The sequence below is a fragment of the Strix uralensis genome, chromosome 24, assembly GCF_047716275.1.
Source record: "Strix uralensis isolate ZFMK-TIS-50842 chromosome 24, bStrUra1, whole genome shotgun sequence".
NCBI classification, from domain to species: Eukaryota; Metazoa; Chordata; class Aves; order Strigiformes; family Strigidae; genus Strix; species Strix uralensis.
The window spans coordinates 4942855-4969885 of record NC_133995.1 but is presented as its reverse complement, the minus strand read 5'-3'; the positions used below and the strand labels follow the sequence as shown (position 1 = coordinate 4969885).

The window sequence follows — 27031 nt, the reverse complement described above, 5'->3', positions numbered from 1 at the left end:
GCAAGGATGCGACCCCCCCCCCCCCCCCCCCCCAAAATATGTGTCCCTGAACCCAGTGATGCTGCGGGGAAGGGCAGGGACGCGTTTGCCGTGGGGTCGGCTAACCCAGCGGTCACCTTTCCCAAGCAAACCCATCGCCGGCGCTGCAAACCACAGCAAAACACTGCTGGATGTGGCATCCGAATGCCCAGAGCTGGGGTCTGAGCTGGAGAAGCACTGCCCAGCCAAGGGGCTCTGTGGGGCATAGCAGCCCTCACAGGCTGTCGAAGAAATCCCCCATGAAATAAAAAAAATAACAAGTTCAGAAGCGCTTGAGCCAACCCATGAACAAATAATTTTAATGGTTTTTTTCAGCAGACCGTAGTTTTCTCGGAGCTCCACAGTCTCCTCTCTTTGAAGTTGGACAGATACAGTAAACACAACAAATATATGATACAACCCATCACAGCTGGATTAAAAAAAAAATACACAAAAAATATAATACATAAAAAAATGGATTTTTAACATTGTGGACTGACACAGCTCTAAAAATGGTGATTGTAACCCTGGTAAGCTTTACAAAGTCTTTAAAAAAATAAAACAGTACTTCATGTGAAATTCATAAATACACTGGAGGAGAACGGAGGGGCTGGGGGGGTTGAGAAAGTGTCTCTGGGATCGTGGCTAAACCCCGGCCGGGGGCGTTGGGGGCACCAGGCAGCGTGTGCGTGGGGTGCGGGTGGGCGCCCCGGGGCTGGGTGCAGGCGGGATGGAGGGATGCAGGGATGGAGGGAGGGATGGAGGCACAAACCGGTCCAGTTAACGAAGAGCTTCGTCCCCCGGCGGGGCCAGGAGCAGGGACACCTGTGTTTTATGGCGGGGAAGTTTTGAATTGTCATTCCCAGAGTTTTAGATCAGTGAGTGGAAATGGAAGAAAGAAAAAGAAACACGAAACAACAAACATGCTACAGAGAAGAACTCGGCCGGGCGGCCCTGGCACAGCCCTGGGATGGGATGCTGGTGCTTTTCCCTGGATTTTTCCGTCTCTTTTCCCCCTGCTCTGGTCACCCTTGCTTGCCACGGCCGCCTCCATCCAGCCCCACCGCTGAGCCCCAGCCCGGGTGCGGGGATGGCTCTGCCCCGTCCCGCGGGGATGGGTGGCTTCTCCCGGCAGCGAGAGGTCGAAGTCCCCGCGCCTCGCGGGACACGTGGCATCACGACGGCAGCCAAGGCCCTTTCCTGAGCTCTGGGGCTGTTCCTGCTCCTCCACACCCGGCAGCACCGAGCCTAAACCCCTCGTCTACCCACTCCAGCACCCCTCAAACCACTCCTGCCCTCCCACAGCACCTGGCTCTGCACCTCCCGCTGCCTTCGCTCCCCCACCGGCACAGGAAACCCACCCAGACCTGCCCATCTTGGGCTCCCCAGGTCCCTGCCAGCCCCCTGCCACCCTGCTCCGTGCCACCGCCACCAAACCCAACTTCTGTCCCTCTGCGTCCCTCCTGCGCCCTGGGGATGCTCGCCCCGGGGTCTGCCCTTGCAGCCACAGCCTCAGGACCGGGCACGCTGCCTTGGCTTATTTTGGGCTGCAGCCACAAAAATACCTCCATGCAGACCCGGTGCCCTGTCCTGGTGCCTGTCCTGTCCTCTGTCCCCTCTCTGTCCTCTCTGTCCCAAACTCTGCCCACTCGCAGCCTGGCCCTGCATTGCACCATGTGCTTCCCCCAGCACAAGCCGCCTCCCCGGCCGCTTCCCGCGGGATGCCGGCGAGTCGGCCGGAGCAGCTGTGGGGAGCAGCTGAAATCAAAACAGTCAACACAGAAAAAAGGCAAAAAAGGTGAAAAAAAAAAAAAAAAAGATGGAAAATGTACATATGCAAAGTAAATCAGGCAAATCCACCCTCACTGTTTTCTCCTTGTTACTCCTCCGCAAGCGACCACGGGGGGGTACGTTTAGCCTGGGCCACCCCCAAGTGCAATCCCGGAAAGCACACGCAGAGCTCAGGGGATCCCACCGCCACGTAAAAACCAGCCTCCCATCTGCAGCGACCCCAGAGAGACGGAGACACCCCAAGCCTTCCCTACACAAGACGGCTCCCCGTACCCGGCACTTTTGCCGCGCGGCTCCGACCCCACAAACTCAACCGCGTCACCTCCTCCAGTCACCGGCACGGTGGGGTGGCAGGGGAGCCAGTCCCGGACACCACAGAGGGGCATAATCCTGATTACAAGCATGGTGTCTTTTTAAAAAGTATTAAAAACCACTTTAATTTAAAAAAAAGGAAAAAAAAATGAGCCATAAAAAAATGGTTTGCATCGTCGATGCCCTCCTGCCTTCGGCGCCGCCGGCTCCCGGTGCGCCGGCTGGACACGGAGAAGGAGCATCCTGGGTGCCAGTCCCCGGGGGGGTGGCAGAATCCTCCCCCCCCCCCACAGCCCTGCCCTGCCCTGCTCCTACCTGCTCCCACCTCGGCACCTCCGTCCCCACGTCCCCGCCGCCACCCGGGCTCCGCCGGGCAGTACCGGTGCCGCGGCCGCTGCCACGCCGATCGGATTCGGACCAGACCCGGCACGTCGCCGTGTCCTCCAGCCCGTCCGTGCTCGCTCCTCTCCGCTCAGGACCGTGAGCGAGGCGGGGGGTGAAAGGAGGGGTCGTCCTCCGCTCCGACATCCCGCTGCTGGCGGCGGCACGGCGGGCTCCCGGCCTTCATCGGCGACACCGAGGGCCGGTCTCTCCCCATCCAGCGCCGGACGCGGGTTTCCTTTCTCCCTATGCTTCCTTTCCCATTCTTCTTTTTTTTTTTTTTTATTTATTTAAAAAAAAAAAAGAAACTGTTCCTAAGTAGAAAACATCTGCGATCGCAAGTCAGTCTTTTTTGGCTATTTTCTTCCTCCTCCTCCTCCTCCTCTCTTCAAATGACTTCTCACGAGGCGACGGGCACGGGCGGCTTTTCTGCACGGCCCCCTCACTCCCCTGCGCACCCCTCGTGCCCCGGCCCGTCCCCGAGGGCCCCTAGTCCTTGACCAACTTGTACACGTGGTGCTGGGCGCCGTGCTCGCTGGTGGAGACCTCGAAAACGAAGGCTATGCAGAGCAAGGTTTCCTGGGTATCCCTGTTCGTAACAACCTGCGGCAGAGCAGAGAGCGCGTTAGGAGGGGCCGTGCCCACGGGGAGACGCTGTTATTGGGAGACTTGCACAGGCAAGGGCACAGCCACTTTATTTGCAGCGTCAAGATTTGCTCCCTGTAATTCAGGGGGTTGCACAGGCACAGCCAATTTAATGGCACCACCAAAAATTTGGTACCTAATTTTTGGGGGGTAACATGGGCTCAGGCACAGCCAATTTAATGGCACCACCAAAAATTTGCTACCCAATTCTTGGGGGGTAACATGGGCTCAGGCACAGCCACTTTATTTGCACCATCAAGATTTGCTCCCTGTAATTCGGGTGGTTGCACAGGCTCAGGCACAGCCAATTTAATGGCACCACCAAAAATTTGTTACCCAATTTTCGAGGGGTTGCACGGGCTCAGGCACAGCCAATTTAATGGCACCCCTAAAAATTTGCTACCCATTATTTGGGAGACTTGCACAGGCAAGGGCACAGCCACTTGCACCATCGAGATTTGCCCCCTGTTCATCAGGGGGTTGCATGGGCTCAGGCACAGGCATTTTAATTGCAACATGAAAAAATTGCTACCCGATTTTTGGGGGGTTGCGTGGGCTCAGGCCATTTGCACTGCCAAGGCTGGGTGCCCCGGGGCTGGGCAGTACCCAGCAGGGCTGGCAGGGTCGATGCAAGTGTGGGCTCCTGGTGGGAAACACTCCCTGGAAAGGGAGGGGAGGTACCTGCAGGATGGTGAAATTCTCCAGGACGCTGTTCATCATGTACTTCTCCGGGAGGTGCTTGAGTTTGTGGATGAAGTTGATCATGTACTCGCACATGGGAGACCGGTGGATGCGGTAGACGAACCGGCCGTTCTCCAGCCGCGCGTACTCTGTCTGCGGGGGACAGCGGGGTGAGCAGCCACCCCGTGGGAGCTCAAACACCACAGGGGACGTGGGCATGGGCGGGTGGTGGCCAGCTGGGACATGGGGATGTCCTCTCCGCTCCATCCAGGCATGCACCCATATGTCCTACACCCAGCTCTGGGGCTTTCTCCATCCCGGTACCCGCTGGGGACCCGATTCCCACCCCTTCCCGATGCAGTGGGGCGTGGGACTCACCTCCACCTTCTCCACGACCTGCTTCCCAAAGGAGCACACCTTGGTGGAGACCGTGATGGTCATGTTCTCTGCGCTGCTGTACTGGCTGCTGACACCGTAGAAAGTCCCCGGCCCGTCCTGGATCGTGCTGTTCAGGTCCGCCTGGAGAGATGAGAGTGGGGAGAGGGTCCCATGAGGTGCCACCGCACCCAGCTCTCGATGGGGATGGGGGAAACTGGTTTACGGAGCTGCCCAGCATGCTCCCGCTCTGCCAGCGGCGTGCCCAACCTGCAACGAGCCCGTGGCTTGAGGCCAACCCTCCCCATCCTCATCCTCCCAGCACCGTACCCAAAATTTGACGAGGAAGAAGGAGTTCTGGGGCCCACGCTCATAGAGCTCCTTGAGGCCACCTTTCTTCTCGGGGAACTTGTCATAGATCTGGCGGATGTCCACGGCCTCCAGCAGCGGATCGCTGTACGAGGGGTTCGTCTGGCCGATGTGCACGAAGAGGTGTTTGCTGTACTGTAAGGACCGGGGTGGGGGGGGGAGGCGGGAAATAAAAAAAAAAAAAAGAGCGGTCAGATGAAAGCAAGATGCCGCCAAGCGCAGGGATGGGCACCGTCCCACCCGGGTGGTGGGGACACGGAGGGGACCGTTACCGTTTCGGCGTCCCGCGGCACCTCCATGAAGGCGGAGTACTCGAGGAGCCGGAGCTTGGCGGAGGCGATGGTGCGGTCCTGCCAGACCGGCACGGCCGAGGCGGCTGGCGGGAGCGGAGCCAAGGGCTCGTAACCTGGGGTTTGGGGTTGGGGGGGTGGTACAGGGTGTGGGGGGGCAGCCGTGAGCTGGGGCGAGCTCCCCCCACACCGCCGCGGCTCTGCTGTCCTTACCACATCCCCCACCCTCCCGTATCGCCCAGCACTGGGGTTTTCCCACCGGGTGGCCAAGACATGGGATGTGCCAGTCCCGCTCCTGGGTGGACACAGCTGGGAGCAGCAGAGTCCTGCTCACAGTGGGGCTTTTTGCTGGGTTTAAACCCAGTTTTTTCCCCTGGCAGCGCTGGTGGGTGGCACTGTGGGTGGGAGGGTGGCACTGTGGGTGGGAGGGTGGCATGGGACAGGGGATAAATAGGACTTAGTAGGGGGGCAGGGTCCCCTGCAAGGGGGCAAGGACAGCACTTACTGGCTAGTGATGGAGGCATGGGTGGCTGGATGGGGTAAGCTGGTTGTGCAAACGGTTTAATGCTGGAAAGCAAAGAGCATCGTTAGGTTAATGAAGCCCAGGTCACCCCAGCCCCTCGCCAAGGGGGGGTCCTGCCTGGCACTGGGCAGTGGAGGGGTCTGTACTTACTCCTGAGAGGGTCCAGGCTGTCCTGGGATAGGCCCACTCCAAAACTGGGGGAACAGCACAGGGAAGAGTCAGTGGCTTCTGATCCCCCCCCGCCCAAATTCCCCTCCTCACCTGCTGCAAACCACAGGGAGCCCCCAAAGCCCCCCCTGCATTGCCACCAGGGCGGCGGGTGGCCATTGAACATCCCCCTCCCTGTCCCTGTGCAGCTTGTGCATGGGGATCCGTGTCCCCCCCAACTCTGGAGTGTCCCCACATGGGGGGCGCGGGGCTGTCCTCACCCTGGGGGCAGCAGAGAAGACGGCCTGAGGAAGAGGAGGGGGGGGGCTGAGCTTGTTCTGCAGGACGCTGGCCGACACGATCTGCGCGGAGGACATGGAAGCCATGCTCTGCAGAGCCTTATCCTTCGAGACCTGGTCCTGGGGGGGACAGGAGGGAGATGAGGGTTACAGGGACAGACTGACACCCCCCCCTCGCCCCCAATCCAAACGTGCTTGGCAGGTTTTGCGAAGCTCGGAGACGGTCATGCAGCTTGGCCAAGGGACCAGGGCAGGTGGATGCCTGCCCCCCCCCCCCCAAACACACCCATGTTAATTAATGTTTGAAGCTTGCAAATGTCCCCTGGGCAAGAGCTGCCGGGTCTGGAAGGTGTCCCTGCTCCCCCGGGGATGCAAAGGGTTTGTCCCTTCCACGGGAGGGGGCAAAAGGCAACAGGGAACGAAAGACAACGGGGAACAAAAGGCATCGCAAACTCAAGCTCAACTTACCAAGTTCATGGCCTGTCCACAAAAGAAAGGAAAAAAAAAAGGTTAGAGCATTGTGGGAGCCTGCGGGCACTGTGTGCACCCCCCTGAGCTGGGTATCCCCCCCCCCGGCTCATCACCGCAGCCTGATTTGGGGAGCGAACCCCTCGACCTGACTGGTCACTGGGGGATGAACGTGGTGGGCACCGATGCCCAGGCTTAATCCCACCAGGAACAGGATGCCAAAGCCCCCCACTATTTTAGGGGGTTGCTGTGGCGAGCCAGGCCTGCGCCTTTCTTGGCTTTTCAATATCCTTTAGAGCTTTTAATGTATTTTACAACCTCCTCAGCAGCCCCCAAGGCCTTCAGCCAGGGCATGGAGAGGAAGAGTCGCCCAGCTCCTGCGCCGGGATGTCGGCACCAGCTCCCCTCTAGGCACCCCAAGGAAGACCCTGGGCACAACCCCCCTGTGCCCTGTGTGCATTTACAGAGGAGACCAATTATTTCTCCTTTTCCCCTTTTGCTCCAGAGGTCACAGCAGCACTGGGCAGGAGCGGAGGGCTCTGAGGTCTTTCCCCGGGGCCAGGCTGCTCCTCCAGCTGCATCACCAGGATGCTGGTCCCATCGCACACCCTCTGTTTTCCCTCTGAACCTTCCTCAGGGATCGATCGCTTCATTTATTCTCACCTGGGGCAGGGCAGGAGTGTGGGCATGTAGCCACACGCTGGGCAGCACTAACGTGCACATGACTGCAGCTTAAAAATACATATATTGCTCACAGAAGGGAGTTTCCATTCAACAGGACAAGCACTGGGTGAGGGCAGAGAGCTGCCTGCGCTGGGCTTTGCCTCCAAGTATGGCTGGGAAAGGATGTTTTGAATCCACAGGGCTTTGGGGGAATCTCTGCCCCGGCTGTTACCTGCCAGATTCCTGCAGGCAGCGTGGCTGGGGATGGAGAGCACAGCCCCGGACACCGGCCGCCAGCCCCGGGCCTCTGGGGTCACTCCTGCCTCTAACTCCCCTTTTCCCTGTGCTGTGCAGCAAGGAAAGCCTATTTTATTTTAGTTTTTTGTGCAAAGGCTTCTGCTGTTGCTGACCCTGCTTCCCCCCACCTCCCTGGCTGACCCCTCCTGGGGTTGGGAGCTGGGTTTAAGACGTACAAGCCCAGAGGAGCCTCCCAAAATAGTTTTGGATGCCCTCTCCCAGTTTCTCCCAGCAGACCAAACCCTCCAGGGTGAGGGAGCCTTCCTGGCACTCCACTCATGGGCACCAGGGTCCCTGCTGAAGGGCTTTGGAGGGCACAGCATGAGCCAGAGCTTGTTAAAGCTTTGGGGACCAAAATGCCAGCGCCAGCTCTGACGGTGGCCCCTGCTGCCAGCCTCAGTGCTGGAGACCTGGACACAGCACCAGGACAGGGGGACAGGGACACGGGGAGCTGGCAATGTTTTGGGGACCTTGAGGTCACAGCAGGGACCTGAGAAGTTTTCTGGGTCCCCACACCCTCAGCAAGGCAGCAGGTCCCCCCTGGATCCTGCCCAAGGAGATGCTCCCCAGTGTGACAGTGCAGGGATTAACCCAGGAGCATCCCGGGCTGCACAGCCCAGCCTGGAGCTGGCTGTCCCCAACGGGCAGTCGTGCAGTGGGGACCGCTCTGTCCCCCACCTTGCACTGTCTGGGTCCAACCCGAGCAGGGCTCAGTCCTTCGGCGATGTCCCCAGTCCTGCCCACACCCTCCCCATCATCACCCTCCCCACCACCGCCATGAAGCTCGGTGGGAATGGTTACGGAAGGGTTAGTCGGGCTCCAGTTAGGAGGAAGGAAGGAAAGAAAAGCCAACCAGAGAAAAGAGGATGATCCAGTTTCTCCTCGCTCGGCTCCCTTGGCCCCTGGAACCACGGGCTGCCCCGGTACCGCTGTGCCCCCTCCCCGGCAGCACGGCCCCATCGGGACCTGCTGCCGCCCACATCCCTGAGGTGCCACCTGGGCTGTACTGGCACCCTGGTGCATCACAACCCACCGGGCTGGTAGCACACAGGGACTCCCGGGACCCCCCTGCTTCTGCCCACAGCTCACCAGCACCCGTCACGAGCGGGGCCAGGTCTCAGGTTGGGGTGGGGCAACCCTTTGCACCCCTTGCTTGAACCTCACTTTGCCTCGCTGGCTGCTCTGGGGGGTCCTTCCCCTCCTGGAAGAACCCCTGATGGCCTGAGAGAGGGGGCAGCCCTCGTGCATCACAGGAGGAGGGTTTAAGCCCCCCTTTCCCCATGGCGGAGTCCTTGCCTGGGTGAAAGGAGGGGATTTGGCACCCAAATTCACCCTCCTGGGGGTGAGGGAAGGGCTCTGGTGCCCCCCACCCAGCCTTCAAGCTGGACCCCCCTCCTTGCACTTCTCTCTGGGCATCCCACAACGATGCCTCTAAAAACCATCTGGTCCCAGGAGCCAAGGAAGGGGGAAGAAAAAAAACGACCAAAAAAGAGAGGTAATAAAAGAAAGCAAGCGGCACACCGCAGAGCCGAGTGCGTTAGTCGTCAGCGGGCGGGGGGGCCAGGCAGGGCTGGGCGGGGGGGACACGCGTACCTTCAGCTTGGACTGAATCTCACGAGATTTCCGTCGGGCAAGAACCTGCAAGTGGCTAGAGACCTGCAGAGAGAGAGCAGAAGGAGAGGGGGAACAGCAGAGCCGTCAACCAGAGGAAAGGAGGAGGAAGGAGAGGGGCTGCCCATGCTCACAGAGACACCGCCGCGGACACCTGGGCAAGGGCGCCAACGTACCTTGATGCCAACCTGGTACTCCCGCACCTTCTTCCGAGCTAGAACCTGTATGTGGCTGGACACCTAGCGCCCGCCACGCCGTTCGGAAAGGAAAATACAGAGAGCGTGAAGATATGGTTCCCCCTGCAAGGTGGGATGTTGTCCCCCGGGGAAGGGAGCGTGGAGAAAGGGCAGGGGGGGAGCACGCGGGGCGGCGGGGGCGATGCTCCTGGAGATGCTGAGGGTCCTGCGCCCGCCGCGAGCTGGAGGGAGGAAAATCAGGGGGACCCCGGTGCTGCGCTGATTGAGTGATGCTGGTTTTGTGCCCCTGCCCCGGTTGGGGTGAAGCTCCTCCTGCTGCAGTTGGGGGGGTCCGTGTTTACCATCTCTTGGGGCTTCCCGGACAGACAGACACCCCCCCCGGGGCCCTGTGAGCACAATGAGCTGCTGCTCGTGCACAGCGCTGGGGGTACGGCCCGGCTGGTTTGGGGTGTCCCCGGGTTACCCAAGGGAGATCCAGGACGGACCCATTCATCCTCCCAGGGCTCCTGCTGATTTTGCAGGTGGGAAAGGTAAGAAAAGGGTTTTTTCTTGTGTGTCTAGACCTCTATAAGAGCAGGATCCAAAGAAAAGGGGCTGATGTACAGGCAGGAAAGGCGTGGTGTGCTGGGGTGCCTGCCCCGAGCCCCTGGCAGGGTGGGGGTCCCTGCACCCACCGGGCACCGGGGTTGATTTTGGCGAGATCCTTCTCCCACCAGCACCAGGCTGTCCAAGAAGGGACCCCAGGCTGTCCAGGACACGACTGCACAGAGGGGACAATGCCACATGCGCTCTCCCCTGTGCCCTTCCCGAGTACCCCCAGAGCATTGCTACATCCTTCCCCCCATGGAGGGGGGGGCCCAGGGCGTCCAGTAAAGGCTTTAAGCCAGAAATAAAGCGCCGCTTAGCACTGGTCTGAACACAAGGACGGTGGCATCAGTCCCGGACGGATGTCCCCCCCCAGTTCCTGGGGACCCGAGTCCCTCCCTTGTGGGGACTCATGGCAGGGAACAGTCCCAACGTAAGTGTCCCCATGCCCCAAACCCATCCGTCCCCCCGCAGTGGGAGATGCTCCCGCTCCCCAGCATCCTGGACCACCAGCTCGGCCAGGTGGCACAGCTCCTGGCCAGGGGCCACCATGGAGGGGAGGGAAGAGCCCCCGGACGCGTGACAGATGGATGTGTCCCACAGACGCTGCAGCAGCCCGCTCCTTGGACAGGTTTGGTCCCTGGCACGAGGACGCAGCGAGGGTTCACAGCTGGGATGGATGCGACCCTGCCCACACACTGTGCAGGCAAAGGGGGACGGCTGCCTGCTCCCTGCCCTGCCGGCATCCCTGCCTGCACGCTGCCTGCCCCAGCATCCAACCTTGCAGGGCAGCGAGGCCGGGGCAAAGGCTCTGCGGTATCTCCGGGCCCCCCAGGACCAGCACCACAGCCTGGCCCCTTGCTCTCAGCCCGGGGGGTTTTGGGGGTGCCCTCACCGTGGCGTCTGGCCCAAAGCGGCATAAAACCCGGCATGGCGCAGAGCTGGGATTCCTGCTCCAGATCCGGGTGGAGCAGCAGAGAGATGCACGCAGACACACGCACTGCTCGGGTGGAGATTTCAAGGGCTCCTGACACCCATGGGGTGACCCCAGCCAGGCGGGGGGGGCGGTCTGGCTGCTGGCTGCCCCCACACCCCGAATTCCAGGGTATCCCCAGAGCAGGGACAGACCAGCCCGAGGGTGTTTGTGCTCGCAGACGAAGCTTCTCGCAGAGGATGAGGGTCCTGCTGGCAGCTCCAGGAGGGGACACAGAAGATGGGCGACGCAGATGGACACCCGCTCCCCCCACGGGCTTACCTGGCACCCCTCCTCCCGCCCCCCGCAAGCCCTCCCAAGAGAAAAAGCCTCACCTGCTTCCTCGTCCGTGTTTTCCCCGTCCGCAGCTTGATGTACCGGGCTATCAGTTCATTACGACCTGCCAGCAGAGCCAAGGGGTCAGCCCCTGGGAAACAGGGGGGCCAGGGGCATCAGCCCCAAAAGGCACCTCCGCCCCCCGCCCCCCCCCCATCCTGCCCGGCCTGATGCTGCTGGTCCTTAACGAGGCCGGTCCTTAATGAGGCTGGTCCCTAATGCGGAGGCACTGCCAGGAGATGGCGCTGCCATGACAGCTGTCCCACCCGAGGGGACATCAGGGTGGCCTGAGGGGACATGGGGGTGGCCAGCCCCCCCACCAGGCCAGCAGGACCCACCTCGTGGCCCCCACCCACCGGGTTTGGCAACCCCCAGACACAGGGGGCTCAGAGGGGGGTGACAGCCCCCAAGGACCCCCGCCACAGTGGTGTCCCCAAACACGGGCAACCACGAACCCCCCACCAAAAGCCATCCCAGCTGGAGCACCCCCAGGGGGGCCGATCAACCCGCAGCACCTCCCACGGGGGTCCTGGGGTGCCCCCCTGACACCCCGCTTCCCGTTTGCAAGCCGTGCTGGCCTTTCCACCAGTATTTCCTAACGTCCTGGGTCTAATTCGAAGCAGAAGTTGCTTTTGCGCCACATTTTAGGGGCCAGCTGTGGCCAATCTACGTTCAAACGTCAGAGCAGCTGGGAGCTTTCTTCTCCCGGCCCCGGCCCCGGCCCCCCCGCCGCCGCGCCCCCCGCGCACGGGGGCGGCCAGGCACGCCAGATTTATTTTAATGGACCAGATGGTCGCGGTTGGAACTTGTCGAAATGCCCTTGGAGCGGGTTTCGGCTTTAAAAAAAAAAAACTAAAAAAAAAAAAATACACTCACACACACCCCCTCTCTTCCACCCCAGCCGGCCCCCTCCCAGCCCTGGAGCAACTGGGCCCTCCTGGAGCAGGGGGACACATGGGGACAGACAGGGCCAGGTGCTGCGGGGGGACGGGGCTGCGCCTTGGGGTGCCCACGCCAGGCAGGAGCTGGTGGGTGGGCGGCTGGGTCCACACTGTGGGTCCTGGAAATGGGGGGGCACCGCTTGCATGGCGAGCACAGCACCCCGGTGCCACCCCGAAGCTCTGAGCTCCTGTCACACCCAGCCTGCGTCGGCTCCTTGGCATCATTAGCTCCTAACGAGGGTCGGGTCCCCAAGGGTGTCCTTTAAGCCCAGGTGAGATGATGCCCGCAGCAGGGTGCTGTCGAGGGGTGCGGGCAGAGGGGACCCGGGTGCTGAGCCCCAGCTCGGGGGTTCGCTTTCACCCAGCACCGCAGCATCCTCCTTTGCACACCCCGCTCCTGAGTCCCATCCTCTCCCTCCCCAGACCCAGCCGGTGGGAAAGAAATATGGGAAAGAAATATGGGAAAGAAATATGGGAAAGAAATATGGGAAAGAAATGCGGGTGCTTTCATGCAACCCAGTGGGGCAGTGCCAGCCCAGCACCCAGCATCTCCTGCACCCATCCTGCCTCGCACCACCTCGCAGCCACCGCCCTGGGCTGACCCCTCGCAGCCTCCCTGCAGCCGTCCCCGTGCCCGCGCACCCTGTCCCCTGTCCCCCATGATTCACCCGGCCCGTGCCATTCCCTCCGAGAGGGCACGTCCTCCTCCAAATTACCACATTCTCCAAATTCCTCTCCCCTGACACCACCACGTGAACCAGTTGGATGGGCTGGGTTAAAAATAACCCGGCGGGCAGCGAGCAAGAGCGGGGGCCAGCGTGCCCAACCCGGCCCCCCACCTCCCACCTGCTTTGCCGCCCCCGCCCCGCTGGCATCGGTGGGGGCACGACATGGTGTGGCCATGGGCATCCCATGGGACCCCCAAAAAAAAAGGGGGGGTGGTGGGGAGCAGCGGCACTGTCACGCCTTTGTGTCAGATGCCAGAGTCACCTGTGCCGCCGGTGGCCCTGGGGGTCCCCGGTAAGCTCGGCACTGCCGGCTAGGGGTCCGGGGGGTCCCGGTGGGAGGATGTTGGGGAGGGTGGGGGGAGATGAAAGGAGGCCAGCGGGGGCCGCTGCCTCTTTAAGCAGCTGCCAGATGTCTCCGAAAGGCTGGAAAAACCGGTCGGGGCTCGGCCTGCTGCGCAGGGCCAGGCTCCCGGCGGCACTTCAGCTATTCCCGGAGAAATCCAAAAAATGCACCCGCTTGGGAAGCCCTGTGCTCCCCCCTGGCCACCAGCCCCAACGCCCTGGGTTGGGGGCCCCGGCAAGCGGGGTGGCACAGGGAGCTGGCATGGGGATGGCGGCACGGTGCTCGCCGCAAAGCCTCGGCCCCTTTGCCCCTCTCGACCGGCAGCACGTGAGCCATTGCGGGTGACGGCAGCATCCTGGGTGGGGGTATTTTGGAGGCTGGGGACGGAGGCGCTGGTCTCGGTCCCTTTGTCACCGCAGGGTAATGGTAATGGAGCAACCTGTCCCCAGCTCTGAGGTCACCGGCCTGGGGTGACATCATGGGAGGTGGAGGGGAGGAGGGACCAGCCCTTATCCCGGCAGGGATGAGGACACCATGGCACCTTCCGCCACTCTTTGGTGGCACCACACACCCCGCGCCAGCTTCACCCCATGCCTGCATCATCCATCCTCATCCTCTTCCTCCCAGTTGCAGGGAACCACCCAGACAAAGTTGTTTCGGGACACACCAGGACTTAGGCTGAGACCCACCCCAAACTCATTGCACCAATGGGGCTGACCAGCCCCGCTGCTGCCACCGAAAGCTGAGTCGAGTGCCGGTGGCTCGGGGTGGGCAGGTCTCCTCGCCACCAGGTCCATTTGGGGAAGGTTTGGGGAGGCACACGGGAGCAGGAGGGCTGGCGCTGGCCCCGCAGTCCTGCGCCTGCTCCCTGCCTGCTCCCTGCCTGCACCCTGCCTGCACCCGCTCCCTGCCTGACAACTTCACCAAACCAGTCGGTCCGGCAGGGCAGAGAGAGGGAGGGAGCGGGGAGAGCCAGCGCGGAGGGAGGGGACGTGGGTCCCTGCCACCTCCTGGTCCAGCACCGAGATGCACCCGGGGAAGCTACTTTCAGGGTTGGGGGGGTGCTCGAGGGCGACGCCCCGTTGTGAGTTTGGGGCAGGAGGTTTTACTTCACCCCCAATCGCCCCATCCTGGCCGCTGCTTCCATCACTCACCGTACATCTTGCCCTCATCCGAGAGGATGATTTTCCGCCGGCCGCAGGGGGGGTAGATCGCCAGCGCCTCCTGGAAGCTCTGCTCGATGTCCGGACTCCACACGCCCTCGGCATCATTGTCCAGACTCTTGTCCATGCCGTCCTGGCCATCTTCCCGCCCCTCCCCGGGGCTGCCGCTGGCGTTCCAGCTGTTGGACGCTATGGTGCTGGCTGCTCTGGGCTCCGACCCCGAGCCCCCACGGACACGCGACAACCTGCGGGGACACAGGGGACACCCGTTAGACCCTTGCTGGGGGGCATGGGGCTGCAGTGACAGCACGATCCTGGCCCTGTCCCCAGTTGCACCCGGGGGCTGCCACCAGCATCCTGGTGTGGGGCATCAGGGACGCAAATGGGTTTTCCTTGGGGGCAGAGCCATAACTGCCACGAGCACCCCCAAATCCGAGCCACGAGTGACCACCCAAGGTCCACCCAAATAAAAGTTTGGGAAGAAAACAGCCCAGATACTGCATTATCTGTATGAGGTGCCCACGGGTGACACCTCGGGACGGGGTGACAGCAGCCCCGCAGCCTGTGAGCCCCCCCACTAACACCCGTTGCCACTCCTCGGGCGAGCCAGCCCTAAAACCACCCCCCAGCCCCAAAAATCCCCGCTCCTCTGCCGCGTTTGGCAAAGGCAGCGCCGGGATTTGACGGGAGACGCTGGGCGGCTCCAAGCCAGACCCCACTAATGGGAACCAGGTGGCCAGAGCCCTCCGGCAGCCCTACCCCTGGCACCAGGAGAGGCCCCCCGCCCCGAGGATGCTCGGCCAGGGCCCGGGGCGCTCCCTGGCTGGTGGGTCATGCTGGTGAGCCTTCAACCCTCCTCCTCCTCCTCTTCCCTTTGCCCAGCTCTCAGCGCAGTGTTTTGCAATAACATGTTTGGCGGCAGCTGCCGGCGGTGGGAGCGGAGAGGTGTCTCCTGCTCCGCCACGCTTCCCGGACGGGCTGGGAGTGTACAAAGGTCTCCAGCGCAGACATCTCCTTTTAAAGGAACTGTAGCAACCCGCTGGCTCAAGCGCGCTGCAAGGCCTTCTTTTTTTTTTTTTTTTTTTTTCCTTTTATAAAAAAAGAAACTTCCCCCCCCCCCCCCCTACACCCCCGCCCCGCTCCCCATCTCTCTCTCCCTCGTCGTGACGTGATGTCAGCCCCTCCGGGTCCCCGCCGCCCGCCCCTGCCCGCCGTCCCCCCCGCCCGCCGCTCCCCCTCTTGCCGAGCACTGTGGCCAAATAAGGAGAACTGGATTGTAGGATCGAGCCAGCCGGCCAAGGGAGGGATGGCGGCAGCGGTGTCAGACAGGCCCGTGGCACCCCGAGTCCCGCAGCACCCCGAGTCCCGCAGCACCCCCCGTCCCAAGTCCTGTGACACCCCGAATCTGGCGGCATCCCGGCTGTGCCTGCTGCCGGGGTGCTCCGCAGGGCAGCCCCCGGGACGGATGTGTTGTCCAAACCCAGCGGAGTGTCGGGGATGGGAGGGCGGCGGGACACCGGGACGAGGAGCCGGGCAGGGACGGCGAGGGTGGCACGTGGGAACAGCCCTGGTGGGACCCCCCCAATGCACCCCCCCCACAGCCCAGTGAGCACAGCAGGGCTCTGTCCCAGTGCGGTGCTGATAATGGGGTGTGCAGCTGCCCCGGCTGCACCCTGGCAGCCCAAGACCCCCCCCCAGACACAGGGGAACCAGAGACCCCCCAGCTGCACCACAGCAGCCCAAGACCCCGCAGCCCCCAGCCCCCCCCAGTCCTGCAGTGCCCCCAGAGTCCCCAGTGGCCTGGGACCCCACGGCAGCCCCATGGCAGCCCAAAGACCCCCCCAGCCTCGAGATCCCACCATGGCCTGAGACCCCCCAGCCCTGCGCCAGCCCGGGACCCAGCAGCATCCCGGGACCCCACGGGGCAGCCATCAGCTCACCCCACGAGGAAAAAGCCCCAAAAGCTGGTGCCGGGGGGTGGCTTTGCAGGGACTCACCAGACCCCCTGCGCTCCCCAACTGACGGGTGATTTTGGGGCCAAGGATGAAGCTATAGGGCTGAGAGCAAATCCATAGGGCTGGCTGCACCACTGCAGGCAGGATCCTGGAACCAGCAGCGTGACCAGTGCCCTGGGTCACCGTCCCCACTGCCCGCACAGGCAGGGTGCTGGCTGCCTGCACACCCTGCCTGCGGCACACGTCCCCCCCTCCCCAGGAGCTCCCCAGTCCCCCAGCACCCCCAGCCCCCTCCCACCCCATCCCCAGCAGGGAAACCCCAGCCCAGCCTTTTCAGGGAAGCCGGGAGAGGAGGGAGGGTGACGCTGGGGCCTCGGCCAAGGTGCGAGGAAGCAACTCCTCCTCCTCCTCCTCCTCCTCCTCCTCCTCCTCCACCGAACCTGCTTTTGGCCAGGCCAAGACATTGGATTTCCTGGAGGGAGGGTGCAAGGCACCGCGCTGACGCAAGGCACGGCCGAGCGCCGCGCTCCACCCAACCCTTACAAAACACCAACAACAGGAGCAATTAGGAAACCGGCATGGCTGGCCGGCCTGCGGAGGGACCGCTGGCCAGACCTGCTCCGGGCAGGGAGGGGACTGGACCTGCCGGAAAACGTGTCACCAGCTCCTGCCTCCGGCTGCTCCCCAGGGACCAGGGGGAGAAGCCCCCACCCACAGCACGGGCATCTCTGTGGGGTTTGGGGACCCCAGGACCACCGATCTGTGGTGGGGATGCTGCCCCCCTGTGAGGATGCTCACCCCCCATGAGCAGGGATGCTCGCTGGCACCCATGCCAGGAGGGGAGACCCTGCACCCAGCTTGCTCACCCCACTGCACCCTATCTTCGTGGGGTGCCACGCTCCAGCTCGAGGCTTTAGAGGGTGCTGGAGGGGGGCTGCACCCCTGCGAGGTCCCCCAGCGGGTGCGGGAAGGGTGTCTGCAGCGAGCAGGGGAGGATGGTGCCAGGGCAGCCCTTATCTCCCCACAAGGCCAAGGCTGCGCCAGGAGACAGGGACAACGTTCCCACGGGCTCGCAGAGCTCGGGCCTGGCACCGAGGGGGGGGGGGGGGGGGCACAAGGGAGACCCGGGGCTTGTGCGGGCAGGAGGGCTGCAGGCAGCTGCCTGCTCAGCGAGAGCTGCTTGGGGCTGGAGAGCCTGGAAAAGGAACGAGAAGCCTCTTGAAACCCTACAAAAGCGAAGAGGAGGGTTGCAAAGAGGGGAGGGGTGCTCAGGAGATGGGTGTTTTCTGGTGGGTGAGGGGAAGGAAATATTTTGGAGGCAGCGGCTGTGGTCAGAGCGGCGCGGTGGGTACCCTGCTGGGGCCGGGAGTGGGTGCCGAGGTCAGGAGCAGGGTGCTGCTGGGACCAGCACAACCAGCTGCGATAGGGATCGGGTCGGGGGTGTGGGGGGGAGAGCACTCAGGGCTGGGAGCATGGGGCCATCCCTGCTCAGAGCCGAGGGCTGTGGGGCTGCGCTGTGGGCAGATGTGCCCTCACAAAGCCCCCGGGCATGGGGCAGCACCCTGTCCCCATCCCTGTCCCATGCCACCGAGCTGGGGGGAACAGTGTGTTCCTCTTCCCGGTGTTCTCAGCCCCAAAAGTGCTCCCCCATCTCGTGCACCACAAGGCATGGCTCCGGCACCCCCAAACCCCTGTGTCCCGGCTGCTCCGGGGTGCACAGCAAAGAACCGGGGTCTGCCCAAAGCAGCGGGGTGATGCCCTGCCTGGTCGAGCACCCCAACACGCCACCCTGCCCTGCCTTGCCCAGTGTCACAGCACAGCCACCAACGCCTCTTGACAAGCTCCTCGCTGGCCCTGGCCGCCCCTGCCCTCCCGCTGGCCCCACGGCCGGTGGCAGTGTCACCCCTCCCTGGGTGCAGCCGCTCTCTGAAAACTTGGGGGGGTGGCTATTGCCACAGCACCCCCTCAAACCGCCCGGGATGTGGGTCACAACCACCAGCATCTGCTGCACAAGGGGACCTGCAGCACAGTGTGTCCCCAGTTGACACCATCTGGAGGGACAAGGTGTGGAGCAGAGCGGCCCCAAGGTCCCCTCCTTACCCTGGGGCTCCCCCGACCCACTGCAGGGCAGCACCAGCACCCCATGGGATGATCCCCTACGGTGCTGGGGGCCAGCAGACCCTCAAAGGTTGGGGGGCGGGGGTCTGGCTGCATCCCAGCTCCATCCTGCCTTCCCATGCAGGGGGCCCGGGGCGATCCAGCCCTCCTCCCTGCCCCCCCCCGCACCCAGACCCCACGGCGAAAGGATAAAAGTTCACAGACAAGCCCGGGCAGGCGCGGCACAGCGCGGTGCTCAGCCTCGCACCGGCACAGGCGAAGCGCCGCCGCCCGCGGCAGCCCCGGCGGGGGGACGCGCGAAGCCACCGTCACCCCCTCCCCATCACCGGGACCGGTGGCACCCACGCCCCGGGGGTGATGGGGGAGAGGACCCCCTCATCCTCCCTGGTGCTGGGCATGCAGCCCCTTACTGGGGCCAGCTCGGGAAGCCACCCTGGCCCCACTGCCAGGGTGAGGTCCCTGAGGACTCCTGTGGGGACACAGAAAGGGGCTGCTCGGTCACACCGCAGGCTCTGCAAGACCCCAAACGAGCAAACCCCCAAAGCCCAGGCTCCCAGACACCCCAGCTCCTCCCCACACCCCTTCCCAGCACATTGGGGCCCAGCGAGCACATGGCTGAGGGTCTGACAGCAGGCAGCAAGTTGTAGGCAGGCAGAGGCCTTCGTTAAGGTGCTCATTTGGAGCAGGGGTCGTTAACGAGCTCCTTGTTTCAGGCAGGGGAGCGCTGGCCGGGGGCTGTGTCCCCCAGAGACACGGCTGGGAACGGGGCTGGGAGAAACGCTGCCCGCACCATTGACACGGCTCCAGAGAGCCCTTCAAACCAAACCCGAAAGCCTTGGGGCTCCCGGGGGACCCCCACAAGGCCACGAGACGCCAGGGAAGACGCTGCCCCATCTGCTGCCAACCCCAGAGCTGTGCACAGAGCCCGGACGCTCTTGGCTTGGCTGAGCACGACCCTACAGCACTTTTCTCGCAATAGCCAAGTGCTTTTCGCAGGAAACCCGTCCTGTATCCCTGGCAGCTCGCCCAGAGACCCTTCAGAAACGCCCTGCCCCATGTCCTGCCCCAGACCCTGCCCCGCTCCCGCGGGGGACACCATCCCAGTTGGCATGCGGCCACCCTGGGGACAACCAGCACCCATCGAAGCAGGCAACAGCGGCCGCGCGAGACCCAGCTCGGCGGGGAGGGAGGTGGAAGGAGGTTTGTTTACATCGCACTCCTCTTCCAAACAGCTCTCGGACTGCGGTGAGGGATTCCCCGGCTTGGGAAGGGAAGGGCGGCTGCTCTGCTCCCTCCCACCCAGGTTTGAACCTCCCTGCCAGGGAGGACCGGCCACCTTCTCCCCAAAGGGACCCCCGGTGCAGGCTGGGGAGCCGGGCAGTGGCAGAGCCCCCTGTGCACCAGTCCGGCTCCTCGTGAGACAACCCGACTAATTTCCTCCCCTCTATCGCTTCCTGTCCCTTCCGGCTTGGCGGGCGGCTCAGGAAGCAATCGGAGCTGGGAAACCGCAGGAGGCCACGTGGCAGCATCCCACCGGGGTCCGTGGAGCTGCCAGGGCCACCCCGGGCACATGCCCCCCAGCTCCGGCCAGACCCCCACACAGCCAAAGGGTCCCCCAGCTTCCAGCGAAGCCCCGAGCCCCCGCCCGGCAGGGATGCAGCTGGTCCTTGCTCAGTGGCACGAGGCTGAGGGATGCTCAGACCCCTCGTCCCAAAAGGCTGCGGGCGAACAAGGAGGAAACTTGAGCGAATTGCCACGAGAAAATTCGGGCAGGGAGGAGGGAGGGGATGAGGCAAAGCCCAGGGCACAGCCCGAGATGCTCCCTCCTAACGGCAGAACCGTGGGCGTGCAAACCAACTCCTCCATCTCCTCCTCTTCCTCCAGCCCTGGCAGGGTGGCAGAGCTGGGTTTCGGCTGCTGGAGGTCCTGAGCCGGTTTTGTTCAAGCCTCCAGGCTCAAGACCTAAGGGCAGGGGACAGACGGACACCGTAACCCAGCTGCTTCCCTCCCTGGCCCAATTACGGCCGCCCTGCCCAGCCAGGATGGGGCGTTTCACCCAGCAGCGCATAAATAGAAAGCTTTTGCAGCATTAATTGCTCTCTGCGTTATGAAACGAGCTGGATGGAAACAACAGGGTTGAAGTCGCCTGCCAGGGATGGGCCACTGCCACGGCTGTCCTGTGACGCCCCCAGCATCGGTGGCCCGTGGCACAGCCAGCGCTGGGCATGGCACCCGCTGGGGACCATTGAATTCGCTTTGCTCCTGAGCCAAAATACGCCCATCCCGGGATGTCTCCCACCAAACATCCCCTGTGGATGAGCTCGGGGAAGCCACCGTGTCCCGAATATCCACAAATTCCCAGCACCGCTTGTCCCAAGGGAAAGCCAAGGGTCTTAGTGGCCAAGGAAGCCCCGGGGAAGCCCAGAGCCAGGTAGCCCCGTGCCTGCAGTGGGACGGTGTCGCAGGCACCCTGCCAGCCCTCAGACCCGCTCCTGGGAGGAGAAATGCCTCCACGGAGGAGTTTTGGGCGCTGCTGACCCCATTTTATGCCATTGCAGCAGGGCCAGAGAAAACATCTTCCGGGGGACGCCGGCTGCCAGGCGAGGAGGAGGAGGAGGAAGGTTGCAATGCATTTCACACCCACCCCCGGCCGCCTCCACCCCCGCGAAACCCAACCCTGCCCGGGGAGCAGCTGCACCCGCTGCCCGCGCCGCAGCACCCGCCGGCGCCCGGGGCCAGCACCACCGCGCTGCCGGCTGAGCGAGCAGGAGAAACCCAGCAGGGTGGGGGGGTGCAAGAGTTGATCCCCCCCCAGGCACCCCCAAGGCGGTGGGGGGCTGTCAAATATTACTGTCCCAGCTAAGACACAGATGTATGTCCCTGGTTGCCACAGTCTGGGGTAAAATGTGACACGGCGATGCCACTTGGCCACTGTCACCCCGGCGAGGAGGCACGCTTGCCAGCCCTCCTGCCGTGAGCTTCAGCGCCAAGCTGAGCTCCTGTATTTAATGATCCTGCAGGTAGGCGCTGCCCCGCACAAACCACAATGGCGATTTATTCCCAGAAAGGGATATTTTGGTTTAACACCATTTTACTGTGCGCTGTCGGCTGGGCGAGCAAACCCTCGTGCACACCCGGAGCGCGCCGGGTGCCCCGTGGCAGAGCGTTGCCTTGTCCCAGCACCTCTCGCTGCCCGAGCTGAGAGCTGGAAACGGGCGCAGCGACTCCCGCTCCTGCAGATTGAAAAATTGCTCTGGAATCCTCAGGGAGGAAAGTTGCTAAAAATACACGAAGGCAGTATTCTTGGTAAAAGAAGGAGCTCCAACAACAAGCGTGGTCCAAGAGTGCTGGAGAGCCCGGCACAGCGCGCTAGCCCCCTGCCCGGCACGCTGATATCCAAACATCAGCGCCAGACCCTGACCCTCCGCTCCCGTGATGCCGCCCGGGCAAGGCTGTGAGCGGGGCACAGTGGCCACCCCATGTGAGAGCCGGTGCCCAAACTCATGCCATAGATGAGCACAGGCACCAGCGAGCACCAAGCAAGCAGCAAGCGAGCCTCAAGCGAGCCCCCTGCCCAACTCGTCCACCAAGCACGTGGGCAAGAAGCCGGGCAGGGAAAAAGCGGGGTCTTGCACCAGACTTTTTCTCCTGGACTGCGAAGCACCCGGATTTTCTTGCTAATAAAAACCCGACGCTCGCTTGGGTTGGGGGCTCGCGTGCGGGTGTGCTTTTTCCTAAACCCGAATTGCCTAAGCCGGGGTGGGGGGGAAGGCAGGAGCTGGCTGCCTCTGGGGGAAGGGCGGGCGGCGAGGAGCTGGCATGGGAACGGCAGCCCATCCTCCACGCACGCCGCGCCGCTCCGCGTCTGTAAACTTTGAACATCTTCCGGAGAGAAGTTAGTGGCTATTGTGAACAGCTGGATCTAATTTTACGAGGAGCGAGGAGGAGACAGTCGTGGGGAAATAATAAGGCTTGGCGCTCCCAGGCGAGCATCCCCGAGCCCGGCCAGCCCTCCTGCCTCCACTGCACCCCACCGGGGGGGGGGGCGGCCATGGGGAAACTGAGGCACGGAGCAGCGCGGGGCTCAACCGCGTCCTGGGTAACGCAAACCGGGAGTCCAGCACCTGGGGGGGGCCTCGCCCCTGTGTGTGTCCCCAGATCTGTCGCTCCTCCAGCAGCGGTGGCTCTTCCCCATGGTGGAAAGCCGGGCTGCGGATGTGGGGCCACCTCCTTGACCCACAGGAGTATCTTCAGAGCCGGGGACCCCCGGCGCTCGCTCTCAATACTCGTGGGCACCACGGCGCGACACATCGCTCTGGCCGGCTGCTTCCCGCGAGGCTCTGCCCACCTCCTAAAATTAGCTCCAGCTTTGGCCTCCCATCCCTGGCCACCCCCCGCAGCCGGGGGAGCTCTGCCAGCACACGCTCCGGGTCTGTCCCGATCCCCCCGCAGCGGGGAGGGGGAAGGGGATAAACCAGCCTCCTCCATCGCTCGCATCTCGCGAGCCAGCCGCGAGCCACCTGCGAGCAAGCATTTCCCAGCGTTATTTCTGACAGGGTGCAGCCCCGAAGTCACCTTCTGTGCCTCTGGCTTGTAAGACGATGGCCGAGGATGAGCTCCAGGTTGGCTTTAGGCAGCTGAGACCCAGCACATCTCGTGACACAGCCAGTGCCCAGCTGGAAGGCGGTGGAGCGAGTGGTGGGTTTTGGTGCTGCTGCTGCCTCGTGGCACGTAACGGGGGACGCTGGGCACATCGGAGCGCTGCACCCGTTCGGGACCAGGTGAGGGGACATGCTCCGGTGGGATTTGCACCGCCGGGATGGGACATGCTTCGTGCAATCTCGTGTTTCTGCGGCCCCTTTGCCCACAGGATCCCACCGGCTGTGCCAACGCAGAGCCCTGCGCGAACGCCGGCCCTGCAGGGCCACCAGCTGCCACCCCCAGGGATGAGACCATGGGGTTCACGGCCTGTCACCTCCAAAAGGCTCAGCCACACGTGTTCACCACGAAACCCTGCAACGAGCTGCACAGGAAGCCCAAAACAGCGCCCGGCACTGTGTGATCCCCCTGCTCCCCACTGCCGCAGGCAGGCGAGCGGCCAACTGGCCCCGTGAGGAGGTTTTGCCGGGGCCCCTTGCTCCCATTTCACAGGCGGGGAAAACCGAAGCACCGGGAGTTGTAGCGGCATGTCCAGACCCGCAGCAGGATCCGGCCACGCGTTATCGCAGAGCTGGGGGGGGGGGGGGGGGCGCCGCTCCTGCCTCGTGCCCACTGCAGGCTGGTGCAGGGCACGGCCCCGCCGGCTCACCCCATCATTACCTCCCCTCCCTCCCTCCCTCCAAAAAAACATTTCATAAGCCGCCACGTGACGGTGGCAATAGCGAACGCCCACGCGCTTCAGGTGCTGCCCCGACCGCAACACACAGGTGCCTGGGCTCGGCCGCCACGGCCCCCGGCACGCTCCCGGCCCGGGCACCGACCCCAGATAACACCTCAGACACATGGCTGAGAAGCTCAGAGCATGCTCTGGCCACCCAGCAAAGCCCCCGGGGAGGGGAGCTCCCAAAATCAAAGGTATTTGGTTATATCCCATCCACCAGCAGCACCCAAGGTGGTGCAAGCATGGCAGCCCCGCCAGCCCCTTGCAATTGCCGTCAAGGATTTAATAAGAGAGAGAAGCTCCCAGAAATGGGACTTTTTTTGGACAGCATCCGTCCCATCCTTTGACAGATGGAGGGATCCCCACCCCACAAAGAGCCCCAGGATGGCTTTTGCCACACAAACCCCGGCAGCACCCTTGGTTAGGGCTCTGCAGCCCGTTCTCCTCTCTTCCCCGCCATCCTCCGCTCCCACAGACAGAAGAGGTACTAAACCAGGAAAACACGTTTTTTTCCCCCGCAAACAGCCCCAAATTGCCCATTTCCCCCCTTTTCCAGCCGCTGCTTGCCCGCACCACTCCCGCCACTGAGCTCACCTGCCACCGGCCTCGTGCTCACTGCGTGTTTGACGGGAGCTGCGCGGTTACTCGCTCTTTAATACATTAATTATAGCTGATTACCACTGCCACCCCCACCTCCCCAGAGCTGTGACCTGCTCACACACCACCGGGAAAAGGCTCCTTCCTTCGGCACGGTGCCGGGGCCACCGGGGATTCACCTCCCGACCCGCTCGGTGGTGGCAAGACGGGGATTAAATAGCGATTAAAAGATGCTGTTTCTGGTATCGTGATAAATAGCGACCGTGTGTCACGGGCAACAGATGCGAGTCCCTTTTATTGAGGGATGTGGAGGCTGGAGGGGGTTTTGCTTTGCAGGAGGGGGATGTTGGAGGTGGGATGGCTGCTGGAGGGTTTGTCTCTGCACCCCCTTGCCCCCCAGAATGCCCCAGTGGAAGCATCACCCCGCTCTAAGCCAAGCCCTGATGTTGCAATCGCCCCGGTTGGGACGAGGGTCCTCAAAATACCCGGGTGCTGTTTACACAAGGCGGCTGAGGCCCGCTGTGGAGCCCGCCGCTTTCAACGGGTTATTTTTGTTAGAAAAGCCAGTGCGGTGCCAGCTGCACACCGACCCCAGGGAGGGAGTTGGGTGCCTGAAGTCCCTGAGGGATGGGAACATCCCCCCGTGTCACCCAGCTGGGAGGGGGCAGCAGCTCACCCCACACCCGTCCGCAGTCCCTTCCCATGGGAATGCAAACCCAAACAGGGCCAAATCCAGCACCTTCTCCCAACAGGACACTCGTGCCCTTCCTCTCTAGTGGGGAAGTGCCGGGAACACCGCTAGGGCAGCGCCGCGGTGACCGTCACCTGCCCCACCACCCCCCACCCATTTCTCCCCAGGCTTTGCCGCTGGGTGACCTTGGCGAGCCCTCACCCCCCACTCTGCTTTGGGGACCCTCTTCCTCCCATCCCACAGGGAAATGACCCACCGCGACAACCCACCCCAAAAGCCGGGTGCAGGGAAAGGCTTTGGGGCCGTGGAGGCCCCCAGGGCCAGCGGGTGCTTGGAGGGGAGTCTCCAGCCTGGCAGACCCCAAGTTCTCCACCCATCGTTGCGAGCACCCCAAAACCAGGGCAGGGGGGTGACAGCCCCGCTGGCAGGGCCCCCCAGGGTGGCCGGGTAGTGCCAAAGCCCTGACTCACGGCACGCACGTACCCGCGCGGGGTAAAGCGATAGGAGGGGAGAGAGGACGCCGGAGCCCAAAATACCCCGGCGCGCCTGACACCGGAGATTATCGCTTCGCCGGTGGGACGGTCGCCCGGCCCAGCTCGCCCCAGCTTCCCACAAAGCACCAAAAACCCCCCAAAACCTCTGCCCTCGCCTTTTCTCCCACCACCCCGTGCCAGCCACCCAACAGCAATGAGGGGCTGCAGGGTGCCTGCTGTCCCAGCAGGGCCTGCGGTACCATTCCCAGCTGGTTTCTCCCCAAAATATGGGTTTTTTTCTCAGCCGGTACAGGCCAAACGCGTTGCATAGGGCCTGAGCGGTTTTGGGGGGCGGAGGCAGGCGGCACTGTGAGGGCTTGGCCTTATTTTCCTTCCAAGGGGGTTAGGGGGAAAAAAAACAACCCCAAACCCAAGAAGGGTGTAAAAATAAAATAATAATAATAATAAAGATGACACACTGCTGAAAATTATACATCTAATTGCTGCCTCGTTAGCAATGCGCCCCTATGACGAGGCACAAAGTGTTTAGCATACAGTCAGCGTATGGTCATCCCCTACATGCGTGTGACACACATGTAACGTGACACGCGTGTGGCCCCCACACCCCACCCGGGACACCCTCCCCCCGCGCTGGTTCCCCGGGGCGGGGGGGATTCGGCCGGGGCCAGGAGGCAGACGGGGCGGTTTATCGCTTTATATAACGCCTGGCGCCCGCGCCCGACGTATGGGCTATACGGTACACAAGGCCTCTTTGTAACCCTATAGCCCGCGCCCGCCGCGCACCCCGGGGATGCGCCGCAGCGGGGGGGACCCAGTGGAGGGGCCGGGAGGGGGTGGTGGTGTGGGGGGGTGGGGGCAGAGCAGCCCCGACGGGGTGGGAGCCTGCGGACCCAACGGGGAGGGCGTTGGGGACATCTTGGGGACACCCCGGCTGTGCCCCTCCACACACACACCCGCCATCGGGGGCCGTCGGGGGGGGGGAGAAGCGGGGGAGCCCCCGGGGGGAGGAACCGGGCTGTCGGGGGGAGCGGCGGGGGCTGGTGTGACCCCCCCCACCCCCCGCTGGGGCTCGGTGCAGCCGGAGGGCTGCGGGCCGGGAGGAAGGAGGCGCCGGAGGAGGAGGAGGAGGAGGAGGAGGAGGGAGGGGGGTTGGGAGTCACTTCCCGGCGAGCCCTTACCTGCTCCGTGCTTCGGAGGGGCTGGGCCGGCCGCGGGTGCCGGGACCGGGACCGGGCCGGGGCCGGGCCGGGGCCGGGGCCGGGCCGGGGAGGGCGGCAGGAATGCGGGGAGCGCGGCGGGCTCCCGGGTCCGCGCACGGAGCCAGGCGCAGGGACGGGAAAGTTTATGCAAGGGAGGAGCAGAAAGTTGGGAGTCAATCAGGAGGCGGCGGGGCCGGGCCGGCCCTCCTCCCTCCTCCCGCTGCCCTCCTCCTCCTCCCCGGCCCTCCCTCCTCCCTCCCTCCTGCCACCCGGCCGACCCTCCCTCCCTCCTTCCCTCCCTCCCCGCCCGCACCCCCGGGGCGGCGGCCGCGCTCCTCGACGGGGCAGCGCGGACGCGGGGCTTCCCCTCCGCCGGGAGGGTGTTTTCTTTTTAGGAAAAGGCAGCCCTGGAGCCCGGCTCGGACCCGGCCCGAGCTCTGGGAGCGCCCTCTAGGAGCCTT

General features: G+C 63.5%; 1 protein-coding gene across 6 annotated transcripts; it reads right to left on the bottom strand.

Annotated features, from left to right (window-relative positions):
* Positions 1 to 311: 311 nt before the first annotated feature.
* On the bottom strand, positions 312 to 26671 carry TEAD3 (TEA domain transcription factor 3). Of its 6 annotated transcripts, none has more exons than XM_074893506.1 (14): positions 26550 to 26671; positions 14128 to 14381; positions 10961 to 11025; positions 9047 to 9109; positions 8853 to 8915; positions 6300 to 6311; positions 5814 to 5951; positions 5536 to 5579; positions 5368 to 5429; positions 4845 to 4978; positions 4534 to 4707; positions 4207 to 4347; positions 3829 to 3981; positions 312 to 3105 (listed from the first exon to the last, which is right to left on the bottom strand). In XM_074893506.1, the coding sequence occupies exons 2-14, from the start codon at positions 14261 to 14263 to the stop codon at positions 2992 to 2994; spliced, it is 1299 nt and encodes a 432-aa protein (XP_074749607.1). In that variant the 5' UTR covers positions 14264 to 14381; positions 26550 to 26671; the 3' UTR covers positions 312 to 2991. The 6 variants fall into 6 exon arrangements, with proteins under 6 accessions (XP_074749607.1, XP_074749609.1, XP_074749608.1 ...); XM_074893508.1 differs by having other exon boundaries at positions 4845 to 4948; XM_074893507.1 differs by lacking the exon at positions 6300 to 6311.
* Positions 26672 to 27031: the final 360 nt, after the last annotated feature.

Bases quoted from the DNA above. Each gene is read 5' to 3' on its own strand.
- TEAD3 (XM_074893506.1), bottom strand. From the start codon at position 14,263: ATGGACAAGAGTCTGGACAATGATGCCGAGGGCGTGTGGAGTCCGGAC. The intron at 4,348-4,533 runs GTACGGTGCTGG...TCATCTCTCCAG, and splicing joins TCTTCCTCGTCAAATTTTGG to GCGGACCTGAACAGCACGAT. The intron at 3,982-4,206 runs GTGAGTCCCACG...TGTCCCCCGCAG, and splicing joins AGGTCGTGGAGAAGGTGGAG to ACAGAGTACGCGCGGCTGGA.